The sequence below is a fragment of the Lates calcarifer genome, linkage group LG17, assembly GCF_001640805.2.
Source record: "Lates calcarifer isolate ASB-BC8 linkage group LG17, TLL_Latcal_v3, whole genome shotgun sequence".
Lineage (NCBI taxonomy): Eukaryota > Metazoa > Chordata > Actinopteri > Centropomidae > Lates > Lates calcarifer.
Genome location: NC_066849.1, coordinates 6,455,740 through 6,477,180, shown reverse-complemented (window position 1 = coordinate 6,477,180; position 21,441 = coordinate 6,455,740). Strand labels below are relative to the sequence as shown.

The 21,441-nt window shown below is 39.3% G+C and overlaps 1 protein-coding gene across 5 annotated transcripts in view; it reads left to right on the top strand.

Moving 5' to 3' along the window:
* Nucleotides 1–21,441, top strand: part of clocka (clock circadian regulator a) — a 31,465-nt gene that overhangs the window by 3,092 nt on the left and 6,932 nt on the right. For 2 of the 5 annotated variants that reach the window (XM_018670274.2, XM_018670277.2), the window contains exons 2-22: nucleotides 5,173–5,257; nucleotides 13,698–13,913; nucleotides 14,004–14,095; nucleotides 14,313–14,372; nucleotides 14,652–14,800; nucleotides 14,893–14,984; nucleotides 15,096–15,185; nucleotides 15,382–15,502; nucleotides 15,657–15,770; nucleotides 15,858–15,976; nucleotides 16,673–16,755; nucleotides 17,895–18,001; nucleotides 18,116–18,263; nucleotides 18,388–18,463; nucleotides 18,556–18,700; nucleotides 18,804–18,904; nucleotides 19,071–19,187; nucleotides 19,979–20,137; nucleotides 20,283–20,492; nucleotides 20,656–20,843; nucleotides 21,069–21,354. In XM_018670274.2, the coding sequence (XP_018525790.1) occupies nucleotides 14,076–14,095; nucleotides 14,313–14,372; nucleotides 14,652–14,800; nucleotides 14,893–14,984; nucleotides 15,096–15,185; nucleotides 15,382–15,502; nucleotides 15,657–15,770; nucleotides 15,858–15,976; nucleotides 16,673–16,755; nucleotides 17,895–18,001; nucleotides 18,116–18,263; nucleotides 18,388–18,463; nucleotides 18,556–18,700; nucleotides 18,804–18,904; nucleotides 19,071–19,187; nucleotides 19,979–20,137; nucleotides 20,283–20,492; nucleotides 20,656–20,843; nucleotides 21,069–21,354 (2,385 nt within the window). In that variant the 5' untranslated portion in view covers nucleotides 5,173–5,257; nucleotides 13,698–13,913; nucleotides 14,004–14,075. The remainder of the gene's footprint in view (nucleotides 1–5,172; nucleotides 5,258–13,697; nucleotides 13,914–14,003; nucleotides 14,096–14,312; nucleotides 14,373–14,651; nucleotides 14,801–14,892; nucleotides 14,985–15,095; nucleotides 15,186–15,381; nucleotides 15,503–15,656; nucleotides 15,771–15,857; nucleotides 15,977–16,672; nucleotides 16,756–17,894; nucleotides 18,002–18,115; nucleotides 18,264–18,387; nucleotides 18,464–18,555; nucleotides 18,701–18,803; nucleotides 18,905–19,070; nucleotides 19,188–19,978; nucleotides 20,138–20,282; nucleotides 20,493–20,655; nucleotides 20,844–21,068; nucleotides 21,355–21,441) is intronic. The other 3 variants (XM_018670280.2, XM_018670278.2, XM_018670279.2) reach the window with 3 other exon arrangements.

Here is a 21,441-nt window from a genome sequence, read left to right as displayed (position 1 = left end):
TATTTGCCGTTGCGATTTAATGAGATAAAAAGATATAAATAACCATATTGAATTTCTGAGTCAGATTCATATTGTTTCATAGTTAGGATGGCAACTCAGATTTTGTGTTTTCAGCTTTCCTGCTGACATAAGTTTAATACATATTTGTATGTAGTCTGTAATTAAATGCCATTAAAGTCCTTTTATTCAGGACAGTTTGATTCAGACTAAATGTTGTATGGTCTGATGTGGTTCAGCAATATGATGAAATTCAGTTATGCCAACAATTTCATGGAAGATATATTTTAGCCTGATGTTTGTTGCAAGATAGAATCTTTAACAGAAATATCAATATCAGTTTGTATAGTATATTGAAATGGTTTCCTACACTGGACTGTAGTAACACTGTAATACTTTTATTTATTTGGTTGAACTGGGTTTTAATTTGAGTAAGAGTTCAACTAATACGATTGCCCAAATACTTGAGGATGCAAGCTGATAAATAAATCTCACTAGCATGCAGTCTAATGTGATAAAAACAACTAGAGGACTCCCACTGTGATTTCTTTTCTATGCTAAACCTCTTGAAAATAAATTCTATCACAGCATTTCATTATATTATTTTTGCATATTGCTCAGGTGATTGTAAAGATAAAAAAATAATCATATCATCGTTAATTAATGATAATGAATACCTTTCGGGTGTATTTACACACCATTGAGATATAGTAATCAATGTTCAGAGTTGTGGAAACTGTCAGTGGAGCATGGAAAATTACTATGGCACCTCTTTTGTTGCTGGTGTTATAGCTTGATGCAGGTGAGGAAAAGAAACAGGGTCAAATGCCCCCCCGCCACACACACACACACACCTCTACCTCCCTCTGCAAATCTGTTGTGTCTCTGCTTGTTATGATTACTGCTACCTGTGTGTTTCACTGTTGCTTGGAATCTTTTACACACGTTGATCAAGTTTGACAAGTTAATCATGAAACCTACACACAATTTTCCAATTTATAGGTGTTACCTGTGTCATATTGTTGTTCTAAAAAATAGTGGCAAAATTGGCAGTAGACAGAAGTTTGTTTTCTTCAGAGAGAGAACACCGTCAGGAATGAGGAGGGGAGAGAATACTCAGAGATTACATTATTACACGCTGCGCCTAATAATGTAATTATTATACGCCTGTCACGTCAGGCTTTCCTGACACAGAGGTGCCTGTGATGATTCAGATGTGATGTTCACCAGCTTTGGACTAATGCAGGGAGCCTGAATCATTCAGTGGACTGATAAGAAATGGTGGCACTCCTGGCACTGTACAGCTGGTACTGATGGTCAGCAGAGTGGAACACTTCTTACCAATTAGAGACTTGTTAATAAAAGCTGAAGTTTACAATTTGCAGCAGGCTATAATGCAGAGTTCATGTTTTGCTTCTACAGCATTGGTGGAATAAAAAGTTGACTCAGTGACTCAGTGTAATCGTCAAGGCCTTGGGCTCAGTGCAGTGGCTTCAGATGTGAACTGTACATTCACAGTGTCCCAAGGATGACTTCCAGTATAGCGTCATTACCTCAGAGTAATCTTCCTACTGACATCAGTAGGAAATTTCCCATGCTACAGCGACCAAAGTGGTACATAATTCACATAGCAGATTTACTTGAAGAAAACCCCTCTACAACACCTGTATTTTTACTTTCTAACACAATTAACAAATTTCAGTAAGGCTAACTTTGTGTGTTTGCTGCAGTCTGACCCGCTATCATGAGATTAAAGACTCTGTGTTTTGACTCAGTCTTTGCCAGAGGTGACCCTGACTTTGACGTCATCTGACGTCCTTTACAGTGGAATCCCTCTTACTTATCATTTTAAAAGGTGAAGGTATAGTTTAAGAGTTTTAACTTGTGCAGCATGTGAGACTTAACTTTTGAGGATTTTTACATGTCAGCAGCTCTCAATTTAACCCAGGATGCTGATAGTCTTTACTTTTGGCTTAATCTTGTGATGTGAGATATAATTTGAAGTGCACCATGTAACAGAGTAATTTTCATTTATTGCCCCAGCACTTCAGTATTTTATATTGTTTATGAGTTCATTTAGCTTTTCTTCTTATTGATGTTAATGTTTGCAGATTCAAGAGACAGCGTGTGACTTTGTCATCACAGCCATTTAATATGCTGACTCCACCAGCAGAGCTTCTGTTATGCTTACAGACTGATGTTTTTCACTTATGGCCTCGCAGCAAATAATTTGGTGCCACCAATATTTGGTCTGCAGTCTGCTTCACACAATATTAATGCTATTTGTTGAGACATATTGCTTGTTGAAATGAATGACTTTTTGTTATTACATAGCCTGTTGAAGCTGACTTTATCAGACAGCTATGTTATACTGCCCTACTTGCCTTAAAACACTGTTGCACTTTAAAATTATTTGATGAAGTACAATATAGGTTATATATGCTCAAAAGGGCTTTGAGCCAGTCACCATGTTGCTTACGTTATAGACTTGACATGTAACACTCCTCCAGACCATCTTATACCAGGAACTACACTGACCATCTTCATTGTAATGAAGGAATAAGTCATGCAGTGCAACAGTATGGCTGTTGTGTGTTTTAATATGATTTTGGACAACAATTAAGTGTGTAAATAAAACATATATATAAATGTCTGTACGAGGTAATTACTGGAACATGGACTATGATGTACCACTATGGTTTAGTTTCTAATTTTTGCTTTGAACACAGAGCAGCACTGAAGTAAAATTTTTAATGAGCTCATTTTCTCCATAAATACACAGACTAGACATTCTCAAGAGATTAATAATAAATTCTACTGGTCCGTCTTGTTTGGCTTTCCCTTAAGAAAGAGGACGTCCACTGACAGCAACATTAGCTGCAGAGAAATCGCTTTGCCACAAAGGATTGTTTCTGTCAGACTGACCTTTCTCTGAGAGCTGAGTGGATTCTTCCTGTTGAAGACTAGAAATCAGATTCACAGACTTTGTCAGCTGTTATTTGTTTGCAAGGCTGAACACAGTTTATCACCAGAAATAATATCCCACTACTTGACACACAACATATCTCTTTGGAGTTTGTCTCGCTATGTTTAACGATGACACAGTAATGCCAGCTGACAAGGTGAAGTGGGAGGCTTGTTTGATGTTGCTCTTTGAAACTGGTAAAAATGGGTTACTGGTCTAATGGCTGAATATACCTAACATAGATATTAAGACTGGACAAACATGTCTGCATGCACACCACACACACAAACATAATCATACATTTCCTAAACTCAGTTGTGACTATGATTTGTGTTAGCACAGAATGGATTTGTATTGCCAATACAAAGACTATAATGTTATACTGTCCTGCTCTTGTGTTTCAGCAGTACTATAAAAAGGAGAAAATGCACATAAATATGTAAGAGACTTGGTTTTTGCAACAAATATGTAGTTGCTTAGCTTGTACAAGTCATCAAATGTGACCATTTCATTTTACATTTATGCTTCGCCATATTAGAATTTTGATAATATTTTGATTAATTGTTCAACCCCAGTGCGGAGCCTGCCTGTTTTTGCTCTTTCATCATCTCCACGAATACTAGTTTCTTGGCTCAGAACTATATACAGCAGCCTTTGTGTTGCACACAAAGGTAACAATATGTTGTTTGCGGTAGTAGATTTTATGACTATATTCATCATTATTTAACTCAAATAAAGGTAGTAAGATGTAAAAGCACAGAATGTATGTCACCTTTAATTATATACTTGAATCACAGAAGTAAGACATGTAGTGGTTTTCAGGCAGCAAATGTTTCTTGAACAAATGGAAAAAAGATTGACCTACATGGAGATCAGGGGCAATCAAAGACTGTCTTAGAATGATGTTATCTGATTTTACTATGATCAAGAAAAAATGGGTCAAGTCTATTGGGTTTTCCCTAAAAAGTATTGGGGGGGTAGATGTACATCGGTGTTATCTGTAGAATCAGCATCCTTGTCTACAGTTCCTCGGCCTAAATAACTCATTAGCAAATGAATTTGACTGTTTTGGTTTCTGCAACTGATTGTTGTAATGAAAGAATTGATGTGTTGTGAGAGATGTCATGCAAAAGAACATAACGAGTTCTCTGAACTAGGAAGAGCTTCCTGGCAAAACAGCAAGTGCTACACAAATATCCCTGCACAGATGGGCTATAGCTATCAAGTGGTAATACAGAGAGGTAAAGACAAACAAAACAAAACAAATCCATAGCATCAAAGTTTCTCTATGTTGGAACATAATGAATTTACAAAGTCTACCCCACGTTTTTACACTGACACTGTCAGGTCTGTATAGTTTTTTGAGGCACTGCCTTTTGTACACTATAGGCCACAAAAACGTCATATTACTATGTAATGGTAAGGACAGTCCTTCAAGTAAAGAGGTCAAATGGAACATGCATTCAGTTAGTGCTGAAACAATGTTATGTATGTATCAGCATTTTCTATAATCAATTAATTGTTTAATAAATAAAAATGTGAAACATTTGCCAGTTGCTGTCTGCTCTACTTTTAAAAATTCAGAATATTGGGTTGTGGATTATTGGTAGAATAAAATTAGGTCTTTGAAGATTTAACCTCAGTTTCTGAGAAATTGCAATTTATGTTTTTTTTGTTTGCTTGTTTTGTTGTTTTGATAAATCAATATGAGATTGACACTGATATTTGAGGTCCCAGTAAAATACAAATATTATGGTATGAGGCCAATGTATTATCATGAGTAGCATATTAACACTGTTTTATGACAGGTTGTAAGTGCTAGTATGATAAAGCCTTTGACTGTGACAAGGGCTATAAAATATCCAAGTTCCGGTGCTCACATGCACTCTGACACCTTCAGCACTACAATAATGAGACAAAGTAACACTCAGCTTTACATGAATGTGCTTCCAAGACCAGATGCTTATGTTTACACAGAGTGGAAGTAGACCCCCTTCCCAACTGTTAGCCAGGGCTCCAGTTGTGATTGAACTTCTACGAAATTTATGTGTGTGTGTGTGCGCGCACTACTTCAGAGCTGCTCTCTTATTTCTGCAGTGCTGTGGGAGGCTCACGATGACCCAGATGTTTTAGTTCTGATTTAGTAATGTGAGTTTCTTTGCACTTAGCCGCTCATTTGCAAATGTGGTTTCTCTCTCTTTGTTCAACAGGTGAAGAATTCAGACGAGTTGACTACAGAGCTATCTGTCATGAGGTGAAGCAGCTACCTAATCAATCATCACTCAAAGACAAAAGGTAAAAGACATCTTGGAGATAACCCACTGAATTTTGCTCTGGGTTGTGACAGTGGACTGTTTTAGGACTTGTCACATTAGGAAATGTGCAGTCAGGGCTAATTATGCTCTGTGAAGCCTACTTCGTCAGGAACTATTATAGAGCTATTATTCATCCAGTAATGGTCTATTTTGATTCACAGTCTGTTGTTGTTTCTTCTAAACATAATGAATGTGGAACTGAAATGGTGTTGAGTCACCACAACATTTCATATAATTGTCTCACGATAAGATGCTGCTACAGAAATGGTTTGGTATTGTTGGGTGCATTAGCTGATTGTCTTCATCAGTCAATATTGCTGATATCGCTGTGTCTGTGCTATCTGTGTTGGTGTCTGTATACTTGTATGCATTTATCTAAGTCCCAAAGTCTGGATGACTGAATATATAAAGTCTAAATATATCTTCCTCTACCCAAAAGCTAAACCTTAACCAAATACTCATTTTAAACTGTGTTAAACTTGTTTAATTTTATCCCAAGTACACTTAAATTATGGATTAAACCCAGTCTAATATAATATAATGTTGATGATACAGCCACCTTGTGTTTATTCATTCACCCACTGTATGACACTTTATTCAAGTATTTTTGTTGTAATAAGGGACAAGTAATCAAAAGGAAAAAGTTAACTTGATACAAGTACAATTAGAATCTGTCCTCTGTGTCATAAATGTGAATATTTCCTACTTTTCTGTGTTTTATGTATTTATAAATTGAATATTTTTAGACTTAAGATAGATAGATAGATGGATAGATAACCGTTGGACTTGGATGTTTTTGATTGATTGATAAAATGATCAGCAGATAGTTAGGAAAATAATCATCAGCTACAGTTAAATGTATTACATGAAAAACATTTAGTGTTTTAGTCCCAGTGTTTTTGGCTTTTGGAGCGGTATCTGTGTTCAAATTGAAAAATTAAGACTGTATGAGAACTACGAATGTGCAAGTTATGAGAACGTATGACTGAGCTGTTGTGTTATTGTGTCTTTGTCCCAGAAGGACAGCATTTCTCTGATTTTGGCATCTGAACAGTTTACAGCCTTTCTTACAAAGTTACTTTGTGAATACAGAAAAAAACTACAGCTCGCATGAAGCAGCTACAAACACCAGCACAGGTTCTTACATTATTGTAACTAACTTGGTTTCGTCCGTATCCATAAAATTTGCCAGTGCTCTCGCTGAGTAATTTTTTCAACTCTCTAGCTGTGATCTCTTGAGTCTAACAACTTCTAGCCTGTTCAGCCCTGCTGTTATTATGAACCATTTGATTCTCGTGGACTCACTTCTTCTGTAGAGGATCTTTAGCCTGTGCACGTTTAGGGCTCAAGGGAAATGTTGTTAGTTAAAGGCAGTGACATTAGATTGTTTTTCAAAATAGTACCATCCTCATCTAAACACAAAGTGAGTCACAGACACACTGTTGAGAAAAGCTCTTTTCTGCAGTTGGATATTTAGTTATTAGTGTTGTTATAAATGTCAGTGGGGTTTGGATGACATTTTCTTATTTCTGAAACAGAACTGGGTTTCACCTTGGCTCAGCATTTAAAGCTTCACTTTCTCTTCTTGGTTTAAATGCTTGACTGATAAATGGCTACATCAGAATGTTTGAGCAGTGGTAGAAATATTTTGGAAAATTTTCAAGGTCCCAAATAGGCAGTTTAATGAAAAATAATTGGGGGTTAGTTTCAAACATGATGACATCTCTTACAATGATAGATAAAATATCCAGTTTACAGTGCAGACAAAAGCAGCTAGAACCAGTGAATGTTTTTGCATCATAGTAACGATCAGCTATTTAAATTTTTTATGATTTTTTTTCTTCTCTTCAAAATGCATTAAGCAATTGTTTTTTTAGCACTAATACAGGTTTAAGCATCTTAAGGTTATCAAATCTTCTATCAGTTGTTTGTGAGTTCTGCACGATCAATGATTTGAGATGCTGCAGTGGCAGACAATGGAAGAAATGCTGTCTTTCTATAGAGATTAACTGCAATAAAGTGTGATTTTGGCCAGGACAAAGTAGGTTGGGCGTTCCGTGACACATTAATCTGTAGAGTATAATATAATGTGGTGCAAAGTCTTCTGGGGAAGGACAATGCCATATGTTCACTTAGTGCAAAGTCAAGTAAAGGTGTCAGTTATTTGGGTTTCTAATGGTTCAGCTTACTTAGGCCATTACTGCTGTATGGTGTGAGAACAAAATGCTGATTTGTAATGGAGTGATTGGTAAATGAGCATAAGTGTTGGTGGTCATATGTCAGTGATATGTTTTGATCATAGACTGTGGTCTTGCAGGGCTGCAGATCTATAGCCATTCTTGATCACTTCCCTTGTGCTGCCAGTCGTCCTTGTGAACTTCAGTGACCCACTTGGCATCTGTATGAGGCCTCTGGCTGAGTTCCTGCTCCGCTGGGACAGAAGGCCAGCAGCAGTCGAGGGGCCCCTGCCAACCACTGCTGCTTGCCTCTCAAACATTCCTGTCTGTGGGCTGTGGAGTGAAAATGCAAAACAAAGACTCCTTTTGTGCTGCTGGTTCTGCGGATGTGTTTGCATCGAGTGGAAACACAGCTGGCTGCCCAGCACTGAGGGTTTGGTTGGTTCAACCGTGCAGCAGTTTGGTGGGCAGTGTTGATAAGCCAAATGAACATGACATTATTAAAACCATCCTCAGATGAATCTTCTTTCTCAGTCACCGGGAAACAGCAATGCCTGGAAACTGAGCGGAGCACATCTTTGATTGCTGTGTGGATGCCTTCGAGATGTGCAGGCACTGATGCTGCCACAGACAGGATGTGTGCCTGAGTAATTTATTCATTGATGCGTTTTTGTTGATTTGTGTGACCTCCTTGGCAGTGAGTCTTTTGTTGTGTAACATTATCCTAGATATTTCCCAGCACTTAAAGCAGAATGAGCACCCCTCTCTTCCTTATTTCCTACTAACCTCAGTACTGGGTCTGGTTTTTTTGAGTATAGAGAGTAATGTCCGCCAGCACCAGTGAGTCTTTAAGTGTTAAATGGTTGACTGACTTTAAACAGTCTTTCTTGAAATCTTGTAAAAGATGTGGTCTCTGTTGTGACACCTGGGATTGTTGAGGGTTCACAAATCCTGTGCTCTCAGGTGTCAGGGTGTGACTCAAATGATGAAGAAAACACAAGGGTTGCTACGAAACCAGGGTTTACCTAATCATGTGATACAAAACTCAACAGACAGAACTGTCTGCAGTTAAAGAAAAATCCCAGAAAAATTTACCTTTTTTTTCCCTTTTTAGTTTTAAACAATACTATTGAACAGTTTGATGTATTGTAGTAGTAGTGCCAGTGATCCGTCAGTTACTCATTTAGTTGATGATGACTTTGATAAGCTCTGCTGACAAACAGTTTTGATGCTGTGCAAAAAGCTGTGCCAGGAAATTTCCAGCATTTTTCCATCATAATAACAGTCTAGACAGTCAGCTCAGCTTAAGTTTGTGATGGGCTGAAAGAGGGTTCAAGTGGACTGAAAAGCTACTTGGGAGGTTGGAGTCAGAGGTATTTAAAAAAAAAAAAAAAAAAAAAACCAAAACATCAATAATACCAATGGACCACCTGATTAGATGCTCTAATAATTTATCCAGCTTTTTTGGGGGAACTAACTGATTAAGCATATATAAAAAAACAACTAAACTCAATTTGGTTGTGTTTGCATGTATACATGTTTATGCTAGTTTGTTTTTTTGGAATATGGCTTCAGGGATGACAATGTAAGTCTGTCAGTCAGTCCACCACTAATTGAAGACTAGACTTTATTGATCTCTTTGGGATGACTGCCTCAGGGAAATTAAATAAATTGAAACTGAAATAACTCAAAACATATCAGATGGATTGCCATCTTCTACAGGCGTTCATTGTCCCCAGAAGATTAATCATACCAATTTTGATGATTCCCTGACTTTTCCTCATGTGTCAACATCTGGTTGACATTTGTGTTTCTCATTGAAATATCTTCGAAATTATCAGATGGATTGCTATGAAATCAGCTACAGATATTCAGATTCTCTGGATAATAATTTCTGATGACTTTGGTGATCCCTAGACTTTTTCCTCAGTGCCATCAGCAGGTCAGAGTTTTCACTAACACAGTGAAATATTTCATCATCTGCTGTATTGCCTTGGCACCAAAGTTTGTACACACCCTCCCAGTGTCTAGATGATTCTACTGACTGTCAGTCAGTGACAGTTTTTCATGGAAAACAGTGAAAGATAGAAAGATACCTCAAAGTGTCCCCTATTGCAGTACTCATCACCCTACCTCATTATAATATAAATTGGTTTACAAAAAAAATGTACTTTTGGCTTGTTAATAAGTTGTATGAATGCTTCAATCACAGAAGACAAATGGCACAAATCTTATTCAAACAGTCATATCTGTTTGTTTTCAGGCTGCATAATGGAAAAGTTTGATTTGTTAGCATTATGGAAACAAAATGATGCATCCTGACATTTAAATTCTAAAGAGATGTGGCGAAACAAAATATTCAGGCTTTAGTCTGCCTCTGCATTGAGTGCTGCTGCACCAGCCTTTGCATATCAACAAGTAGTTTCAGTCCTTATTAGAGTGGTATTCTAATATGCAGTGATATTATCCTCTCCAGTGGAGCATGAAAATATAAAAGCTGTATTCCTGGTGAATATTGATGACTGGTCTTTAGCTTACAATAGTCAGCTATTATGTGAATTTCTGATTCTGATGAGAAGTCTAGCTTTGCTGTATTTCATTCCTTTTTTGCCTCCTCTTTTTTTATAGCTCTGTTTGCAATGTCCCCCAATTTAATAGTAAAATCACTCCCCCTGATGCAGAGACTCTGCTTTATAATAGAATAAGGATGGGATGGCTTGTTTAAAATTGGTTCTCTCTGAATGATGCAGAATGAGGTTGGCTGTAAGAAAGAACAGCACAGTGATGTTTACATGACATGTGTTTGACCTGTCAGTTTTACATCATTTGAGACAAAGGGAGTCACTCTATAGTCTAATAGCTCTCAGTGTATGATGGAGGGACTATCAACTGTGGAGGAATTCAGCCGGGCTATTTTTACTCCGCTCGGTGAGGCCGGTTGCTATGGTGTTGCCCATTGGCACCGTTGCTAGGCTGGCATCTCAGTGTGGGGTGTGGCGGGGTGCGTGACGAGCAGCGCCATAGATCCACTTCAGAGTGACTCATATCCTCAGAGCTCTGCTGGCCTACATCTGAGTATGCATGCACACACCCACACACACACACTCAGAGACATTCAACAATGCTGTGTGAGCAATAGAAAAATGATGATAAAAGAGTTTTCAGTCTGTGACTTGATGTGTTGCAGGGTGAAAAACGCACTGCATGTGTGAGGTGACTTAATTTGAATACATCTGCGAGTTGACAGGGTTGACATCACTAAAAACCTAAAAAACTAATGGGCTGTTGGAAATTCAGCACCTTTACTCATCGGCAAGCTTTTTTCCCCCTTGATGTATGTCCCCACCGAGACTTAGGAAACACCCGGAAGCCTTTGTATAATCATGTGATTAAAAGAGGAAATGTGATACGCAGGCACATTGATTCAGGCTCACACCTTTTGTGAAGGTTCCAACTGTGTAAAATGTTTGGCTTTTAAAGGGTTTGTGTTGACACAGAGTTTAGTGTTATTGGTAAGAACAGGAAGGTGTAGCCTGTGGAGCTGTGATTAAGTTAGATTGGAGGAGGAGGAAAGTAGGTCATTGGGCCAGCAGGTCAGTGAAGCACAGATGACATCACAGTTATACAACCCCTGTTCTCCCAGTTACACAACACTCGCTCTGCGCTGCTGCTACTGCTGCAACCCCTGCTGATTTTTAAACATTTTCCTATTTTCTTTTATTTTGCTCTCATTTCACTAATGTCTTTATTTAATTTTTTGACTTCCTGTGTTTCTTTTTGTCTTTTTTCAGACTTGGTCTTTGCCCCAGTTAGTGTGACTGTTTCAGATGCTGTGCAAAAGCTGTGTGCTTCTGTTTTTCAGTATGTACAAAGCCTGTTGTAAAGCTCTATACTACAAGTGTAGTTAGCCACTTTTGTTGACAAAACATCAATCTCAGATAAGACACCCATTCTCTGTAACTTATTGGTGAGTCACATGCAATGAGCGGTGAAATAGCACCGCATAGCTGAAAGTCAATGGGCCGTAATACAAACCTACTCCTCCTCTTACTGTCATTTTTTCCTTTGCGTGTCCTAACATGAAGGTGTAAATACTCTATGTTGATTTCCTCTCCATGTTTTGATGAACTTGGCACGAAGTCCATTTAAGCCTCAACGCTTAAAAAAAAAAAAGTGCTGAATGGAATATCGCACACAGATCTCATTTGTGCTGCCATTAAATAGTAAAGTGTCCTAGGTCAGAAGTTCATCTGACTGAAATGTATTTACATGAGATCCTCAAAGTTGGTTTTGGTGTGTTTTACTTGTGTGTAAATTAAAATTAAAGACAAAATTACATCAAGGAACCTTTGATATTTTAGGGTCCTTCCCTGAATGTGGGGTTCTAGTTATAACAAGGGCAGGTGTGTTTATGCTGTTGCTCAAAACAGACCTTACTTAAAATCTTAAAAAGCTGAGGTGACTTCTGTATGAATCTCTCAAACAGGAAAAACTAAAATGAGTTTTCAGTCAGAATATAGGCACATGAATGTAAATGTCAGTGTTTACCATGACATATGGAAAACAACACTGAAGGGATTTTCTCACACACAAAAATGGTAAGAAAACCTCCCACAAGGTTGTGACGGTAATTGGTTCATGGTAGAAATGGGTCAAATATTTAGGCTAGAGACCCAGAGGGCCTTCTCATTTTAATTTGACAATCTATTGTAGGCCTACCTGCTCAAGGAGAAGAGTAGAGTCAGGTAATAGGATGAATACATGATGCTTTTATGTGTTTGTCACATGACAAATCATCTTCTTTTGCTTCTGGCGGGGATCATGATGTCAATCACTTCACAGAGACGTCAGAGAACGACTGGTGGGTCCCTCATTCTTGGACCAAACTCTACCAGCCATATTGCTGGCTCTTCATATCATGTAATTAAACCATTCCCTACATCTCAGGATATCAGATTGGTCTTGAGAGCATGACTGAACTCTGGCCACCACATTTAATATTCTTCCCAAATTTTGCTTAAGAGAAAACTGAAAGCCGTTGTTTGGCGTGTCCAGCAGCTCCACTGTGATCACATCACATACAGAATATTGATCTGCCCCACTTAACCCAGACCCCTTGTCTTTTTTTTAGTGCAGTCACTATCTAAAGTTGGATAATTGGACAGACAGACAAATTTTTATGTATACTTTTTTCAAATGCAGCTAGAAAAACTCAGTCTGATTGCTGCATCAGTGAAGGTGCAGCAGGGGTCAGCTGGCCATCTAACCCTGTAGGAGAGCATGTGAATAAAAAATATTCCATGCAGTCTCACATTTCACACTGCGGCAGCTTTCCATGTGAGTCCATCTTTGGCCCTCAGCCAACCTCACTTTGGTACACTTTATTCTGCCTTTCACATGCTCAGCTGACAGGGACAGGGTTGCACATAACTATACACTTTTAATACATTTACATTCGTAAATGAGTTAATATTGGGTGATTATATTTATGTATAGTAATACTAGGTTTATAACCCCCAGTTCATCATGTTTAAACTGTTGTGGGTGTAATAGTTGTAGTCGTAAACTCTAATAATCATCAAATTAGTAATAATTTGATAGAACAGTAGTAGCAGAACAATGAAAGCTGAGGAAAGTATGTATGAAAATGATATATTACTGTATTTCTTCTCATCAGATGATTTAATAACATGTCAATCAGTTCTGAATAATTTGATGCAAACTAGTTGATTAAGCTTAATTTAATACAATTTAATAGTTTACATGGTTAGGATATTTTAGCAATGGTCGAAGAGTTAACGACTGTGATACTGATCGAACGGTGATACAAACATCCACAATCTCATGCCATAATACAGAAAGACAAAACTGTGATACCCCCAAACTCCCCCATCAACCGCCATCTCATTACGTTACAATGTAATAAAACTTTTTTTTGTTTTGTTTCACAGTTAACACACACTATAACACAGCTAAACTACAAAATGATTTTTCTGTTCCAAGTTAGGGCAAGCTGTATATCTTGTACACATTACACCTATTGTATTATCTTTCAGCTGCGTGTGTCACATGACTATTTTGGTCCAATAGTGATCAAGAGTTCGCTCCTGCGGTAAAAGTCAAGCTAGTTTAATTAGCTCAAGAGGAGTAATAACTCTGAGCTTGCATGCACATACAAATCAGCAGTGTGGGTGCATTTTGGTTATTCCAATGATTACATACATGTTTTCTTATCTTTCTTAGACTCCAATGTCGCTGCCATGTGCCACACTCACGTCCGAAGCAGACGAAAAACTCAGCTCCTTAAAGAACTTTTTGCAAATTTTTACCCTTTGATCGAGGACACTCTCAGTGACTCTCCTCTAGGACTCCAAGAGCTCCACCACCACAGTGCATCCACTCAGACCCCGCCTTCATCCAGCAGCACCTTCCTCATCCTCTCACAGGACTGGCTGTAAGGTAAGATTTGGTTTTTGAATTTTAACAATTTGACAGACTGGCTGGTGATGAAGCCTTTGCAAGTCATCATGTTGCTTTCTTTTCTTAAAGGTTCATTCACAAATGTCTACCTCACGATTAAAAGAGCCCTCTCCAACACTGCGACCCTGAACAGGATACAAAATGACCTCAAGCATTGACCGGTGAGTCAAAATAATAATATCAACCAACTAATTGTTTCAGTGCTAGATACAAGTCATTTAATAGCCAATAGCAATAGCAACTTCTAAGCTCTGTATTCAATTTTCCTCTTCTCTGCTAAATATATATAAAATAAAAAACTTAGGAAGGACTCTCTTATCAAAGTGTTGATAAAAGGTTATGGGGGAAATATTATCTTCAACAGTTGCTTTGTTGCAGGGATGACAGCAGTATCTTTGATGGGTTAATGGAAGAAGATGAAAAGGACAAAGCAAAACGGTAAAATCCCTTTGGTTACCATCCTCATACTACAGATTAAGTTTTTATGGGACTTGATTCTATATTTGTTTCATTATTAAAGCATCACTAAGCAAAATAATGTCTAAAGACAGCCCTGCTTTATGTACCTTAATTATGAAGTGGGGTTGTGTCAGATTGTCCCATGCCTCCATTGCCCAATTTAAATTCAGCTGCAGTCTTTTGTAACTCTCATATTGATGCAAAATTGTTAATGCTTAGGCAATATAATGAGGAGACAATGTGTGTCTAAATCTTCAGTGTGTCCCGTAACAAGTCTGAGAAGAAGCGCAGAGACCAGTTCAATGTCCTCATCAAGGAGCTGGGTACCATGTTGCCGGGCAACACCCGGAAAATGGACAAGTCCACTATTTTGCAGAAGAGCATCGACTTTCTGCACAAACACAAGGGTAAGAAACTTTCGTGGTTGCTGGAAATCAGTTTTGGGTCCCACATTCTTCAGCTGGATGTGATAGTTAACACAGTTTGTTTCCTTTCTTAGAAATTGCTGCTCAGTCTGAGTCAACTGAGATCAGACAAGACTGGAAGCCTCCTTTTCTTAGTAATGAAGAGTTCACTCAGCTGATGTTGGAGGTGAGATAGGAGCTCTGCTAAACATGGAGTTCATTCATTTTTCCATGTCATTTACACTTATTTACATGCAAGAATATGAGTGAATTAAGGAGCATATTTTGTTTCTGACAGGCATTAGATGGATTTTTCCTTGCAATCATGACTGATGGGAATATAATCTATGTCTCTGAGAGTGTGACGTCCCTACTAGAACACTTACCTGTGAGTATAAGGTGCTCAGCTTCTGAAGTAATGATAATACAGAGTCAATATTACACTTGACACAAGGAAAGTGAAATTTTCATCACTTTGTATGTGCTCCTATTACTGGTGGAAATATGTCAACTCTGAGTTAAGTGTTTGCACATTACACATGCTCCAATATTCATTAGTGCTAAAGATATTTTATGTGTTTCAGTCTGATCTTGTTGATCAGAACCTGCTGAACTTCCTGCCCATGGGGGAGCATTCAGATGTGTACAAAGCTCTGTCCTCTCATATCATGGAGGGAGAGACACTGACACCTGAATATCTGAAAAGTAAGTGTTTCAGCTTTTTCAATAAAATCTCCTATTTGTAGCTTGGTATTTTCATTTGTCTCATTATGCTGTTACATTATTGTTCTGCACCAATTCTGAGGTGTTCTGTGTGTGTTTTTTTTTTTTTTTACACTATTTGTTTCTTTTTCCCCAGCAAAAAATCAGCTTGAGTTCTGTTGCCACATGCTCCGAGGGACTATCGACCCAAAAGAGCCCCCTGTGTACGAATATGTCAAGTTCATTGGAAACTTCAAGTCCCTGAATAATGGTGAGTTGCACTGAAACGGTGTCTGAGCCTGGAGGTATGTTTTCTTGGTTTCAGTGCCTAACTTTTTTCTGTTTCTCTTTTCACCAGTGCCTAACTGTAGCCGAAATGGTTTCGAAGGAGTGATCCAGCGATCGCTTCACTCCGCTTTTGAAGACAGAGTGTGTCTCATAGCAACTGTGAGGCTAGCCAAACCACAGTTTATCAAGGTGGGAATCATTAGCTGTTCTTCCACTTCTTGCTTCTCCTTTTTATCCGGTTGACACACATTCAGTTTTATGCTACAGGGTTAGAAAAAGGTAGTTTTAATTAGGACAGGGCTCGACAGTAACAGTTGCCCAGTCACCCCAGGCAAACAACATTTGGACTCCTGTCAACCATTATGTGCAGTCTCCTGTTGCCACTTCTCCTTTGTTTAAAAACAAAAACATCTTTATCTTTGCCCAGTGTGTAAAATCTTTCTACCAGCTGAGTTTAAGAGCTGCCGTTGATTTCACTTACTCTGCAGGAGACTGTGTGAAATAAAAATCAAACAATAACCCATCAGTATCATGGTATAATACACAAGACAGTGGGACTGAAACTGAGACAGTCATTGAAAGATAAGCCTCATTTTCATCAAAACTTGTAAGGCTAGGTAGTGCTGGACACACAATAGATGGCAGTTCACAAAATATGTGGTTCAGGTGTAAAACAGACAACATCATTTTAGGAGATATAACAGTACAAATGAGGGCTATTACTGCTAAAAATGGGCTCTTCAGACTCACCCTGTTTCTTACAGGTTCAGTGGTAACTCTGACAATTTAGTATTTAAGTATATATGTACTATATAAATAACTACTATATAAATAAATGCATAAAATGTCTAAATGCATTCTACACTTCTGCCCCATCCCTCTTAGGAGATGTGCACTGTTGAAGAGCCTAATGAGGAATTCACATCCAGACATAGTTTAGAGTGGAAATTTCTCTTCTTGGACCACAGGTACAGTTTTTTCTCTATTTGTCAGTAGTTCCTGAAAAACCTGCCTTCATTTCAGTGTCTGTTTTTCAATGTGTTAAGATGTATTTTACTTTGCTCCTTGTGTTATAAATTTCTATATATGAACTACATTAGTAGCACGACTCTTGGGGATTCCTCTTTTTAAGCAATGTTTTTTGACCTTATGTCGTACTCCATGTATTGTAAGTAAAGTGAGTGGAATGTAGTGAACACATAGTGACTATCCATGTAATAAAACAGTACAAATTGCTTGTTTTTTTATCCATTCCTGTCTGTTTGTCACAGTTTATCATGCATAAGGTCCAATTGCAGTTTGCAATTACACAGACCATAAACACCATAAACTTGTGAAGAACAGTAAAGTGCAGCATAACCTGCTGACAGTCAGCAAGTAGTCACCAGAATTAGATTTCTCCACATGGGGCCATTTTATAATTGATGATGCACAAAAACTGTCCCATCAGTAAGCAATCTGAATTTTTACTCCTCTTGGTTCATTTGAATTATACCAGGTTCTGAACAAGAGCCTGACCAGAACTGAAAGGCAAATCTGGTTCTTCTTTTTTCTTTGGTGTGGACCCAATGAACCATGCTACCTATCTCTGTGGTACTCACAACACAGTTCTTCTTTACTAGCTAGTGTCTTTACTAGCTTGTAGGCACAATGCATGACTGAAGGCCTCAGCATTTTCTCAAAGCTGACCATGTGACACAGCTTCAAAGTCTCTATGAGTGTGACTGTTTGGCTTGATTTCTTAAAGTTTTAAGAATTAGTCATCTGGACTAGTTAGAGGTAACTCTGTGAACCAGACAACACTCAAGTCATCACAGTCTAATAATTAGGATCTGTATGATCAAGTCAAATGCTAATAAATGATCCCAGTTCACATGATGTCCTGACAGGGTTTTTCATTCAGCTCTGCTGTAATCAGTAGAGCTCTCAAAGTGAGACAGTGAGAAGCACTCCTGCTTATTTTTTTTTCTACTGTAGAAACTTGATGATTGTTAGCCCCTAAATGATAATGTGTGAATATGACTCACTTACCATAGAGCAAAGTGTGTGTACTTTAACAGGAGAAGAAAGTTTACAGATCTCAATTGCCTGTACTATGTTTGTCCAGAGCTCCACCCATCATAGGTTACCTCCCATTTGAGGTACTGGGTACATCAGGATATGACTACTACCATGTAGATGACCTGGAGACACTTGCCAAATGCCATGAACACTGTGAGTACACTTCTCTTAGCCACCAGTTACGTAAGCTGATCTACAATCATCAGATTCTTTTTGAGGTTTCAAACAGTAAATGTCAGTCAGCTCCTTCTCCTGGTTTCTCTGTAGTAATGCAATACGGCAAAGGAAAGTCCTGCTACTACAGATTCCTCACAAAAGGGCAGCAGTGGATTTGGCTTCAGACCCACTACTACATCACCTACCATCAGTGGAACTCCAGACCAGAGTTTATTGTCTGCACACATACTGTTGTCAGGTACATGGAAGATTTACCCTCAGATATTAACATTTGGAGATACAAAAGTAAAGAAATTGCATCTGTTCCACATCTTTAATCATGGTGATTATGTGTATTTTCTTTCACTGTCTTTGCCCTATAGTTATGCTGAAGTAAGAGCAGAACAGCGCAGAGAACTTGGAATTGAAGAATCACCACCTGAGATCACAGTGGACAAGGTGAGACTATTGTGCGCCAGCTTTTCTAAGGACACACAGAAGCAGTTTTCCCACACTGATATTGACTACAGTGACTATACCTCATCTCACAGCAGTCCCAGGATTCAGGCTCCGAGTCCCAGCTCAACACTTCCAGTCTGAAGGAGGTTTTAGAGCGCTTTGACCAAAGCCGGACGCCCTCTGTCTCATCTCGCAGCTCGCGCAAATCATCACACACCGCTGTGTCTGACCCAGCCTGTAAGCACCATCAACATACAGCTGTTCATTAGCAGCAATTACCACGTGATACCCTCACCCTATCTTATATTAAGTGGTCGTCATGTTTATGTTTTACCCTCAGCATCACAGATGAAGCTTCAGGGAGACCGGAGTACACCGGGTCGCCAGTCTGTCTCTGCTGTGGAGATGACATCACAACGTAGATCATCTATCAGCAGTCAGGTCAGTGAAGGGACAAGAACAGTCAGGTGTAAAATTTCTGAATGACTGTGTCCTGGGACATGAGGGATTTAATTGGGGATTAAGAGAGTTCCCCAGCTCCCTGAACTCTCTATTCCCTCTGCTCTTTATCCTGATTTTTGTTTGGTGTTTGTGGTCTTTCCACCAGCAGTCAATGAGCTCCCAAAATACAGGACAGAACATGACTCCATCCATGGTTTCCCAACAACAGCAACAGCAGCAGCAGCAGCCTCAGCCTCAACAACAAGTTCAGAACAGTGGACAAGTAAGCTAATTGTTTCATTTGTTTTAAAGGCTTATTTATGTCTCTTATTAAGAGGCTTATCACCAGCTTGTCATGTACCTCAAATCTTTGTGATTCTGTCAGTGGAGCCTCACTGTTGTATTTATTCATAAACATCACAATTTTAATATTGTTTTCCATGTCATGGTTATTTTTTAAGAGAAACATAATGATATTGTATAGAGATAGGCACTGAAAGATATGAACAGCTGGTGGAGGCAGTGCTGATGCTCTGGGTCATGTTCTGCTGGGAAACCTTGAGCCCTGGCATTCATGAAGAATGTGACAAAGAGTCAAAGTGTTGCCTTGGCCTCCAGATTCACCAGATCTCAGTCCAATCAAGCATCCATCCATGGAGGCCCCAGCTCACAACTTACAGTACTAATGCTAATACCACAGGACACCTTCAGAGGCCTTGTTGAGACAATGTTTTGAGAGGTCAGAGCTGTTTTGGCGGCACAACAGGGACCTACACAATATTAGGCAGGTTTTCTCTTGTGGCTGATTAATGTATATACACACAACACAAACTTGTTGATATAAGAGGTGATTTCGCACAGGCAAATATGGCATAGTCTCAGTAAGATATTATTGTGTGAAAATACCATATATATACATGGTGTGCATTTGTATACAGATTAGACTATTGAAGACTATTAGACTTTGAAGGTGCTAGTGAACCACATGCAGATACAAGCATTTGCATATTGGGCTGCTTTAGTAACTGCCATTTTGCTTTCTTTCTATGTGTCCATGTCATTGTTCTTTCACAGTCAATGGTGCAGTTCTCCAGCCAGTTAGAAGCCATGCAGCACCTGAAAGAGCAGCTGGAGCAGAGGACCAGGATGATCGAGGCCAACATCCAGCGGCAGCAGGACGAGCTGCGGCAGATCCAGGACGAGCTGCAGAGGGTTCAGGGACAGAGCCTGCAGGTGAGACTGAAGAGTGTGTGGAACACGGGTGAACTTACAGCCCTATAAATATATCACTGCTTTGCTTTTTTCATTGTTTTCCTTTTATTGACTGTTTGGATGGATCTTTTCCTGTGGGAGTCTGAACACATTCTGTATGTTTCAGATGTTCTTGCAGAAAGGGGCTGGAGGTCTAAATCTAAGCTCAGTTCAGATGGCTCAGGGGAACGCTGTGCAGCAGGGGGGGACGCTCAGCATGCAGGGCCAGGTGGTCTCTGCAGGGCCTCTACAGAACAGCATTCAGCAACAACATGCTGGCCAGCCCCAGTCCCAGCAACAAACACTCATGCGGGAACAGAGCACAGCACTCTCACAGGTCAGACAAACTAAATAATTCTCCTTTTCACCATGCCGCTCATTAAACACATTTCACACAGCCACTCATGGACACATTTTATTCGTTGCTTAATTAGGTTTGTTACAGATTCCATCCATTATGCTTTAGATCTTGTCACTGACTCTGGTTCTGTGCATTTCAGTCTCAGCGGTCGTCTCTCACTCTGCAACCTCAACAAAACTCACTGCCTGTGTCTCTCTACAACACAATGATGATCCCTCAGCAAAGCCCTGCTAACGTGGTCCAGATTGCCACTAGCTTGGGACAGAATACTGGACCCAACACTCCTGCAGTGGCAACATTTGCGCAGGACCGCGCTGCACAGATTAGGTTTGAATTTCTTTTAAAAACTCCCAATTTGGTTACATTATTTATTCATTTATTTCTTCACATAAGGTGATTTTTTAATTCAGAAGTATAAGTTCAAGTTTACAAGTGTTTCTACAATGCAATTCCATTTGTGCAAGAGTGAAAACTAAGAGAAATCTCCTGACCTTTTTTCCATGTGCTTCTGTTTCCTCTACCTGACCTTCGCTCATTTCTTGTCTCTCACAGGTTTCCTGCTGGTCCTCAGCTGCTCACCAAGCTAGTGACAGGACAGATGGCATGTGGGGCAGTCATGGTTCCTACAACCATGTTTATGGGCCAAGTGGTGACGGCATTTGCTCCTCAGCAGGGCCAGACCCAGACCATCAGCATTTCCCAGCAGCAGCAGCAACAGCAGCAGCAGCAGCAGCAGCAACAGCAGCAGCAGGACCAGCAGGTGCAGCAGCAGTCACAGGTCACAGCCATGCAACCAGGGCAGGCTCCACTGGCCCAGCAGCAAACACAGTTCCTACAGGTAACACTCAGATTGGAATGAAGATGTTTGCTCATGTTTAGTGATTTGTGTGGAGGTAACGGTCTATGTGACGATCTTTAAATTTTG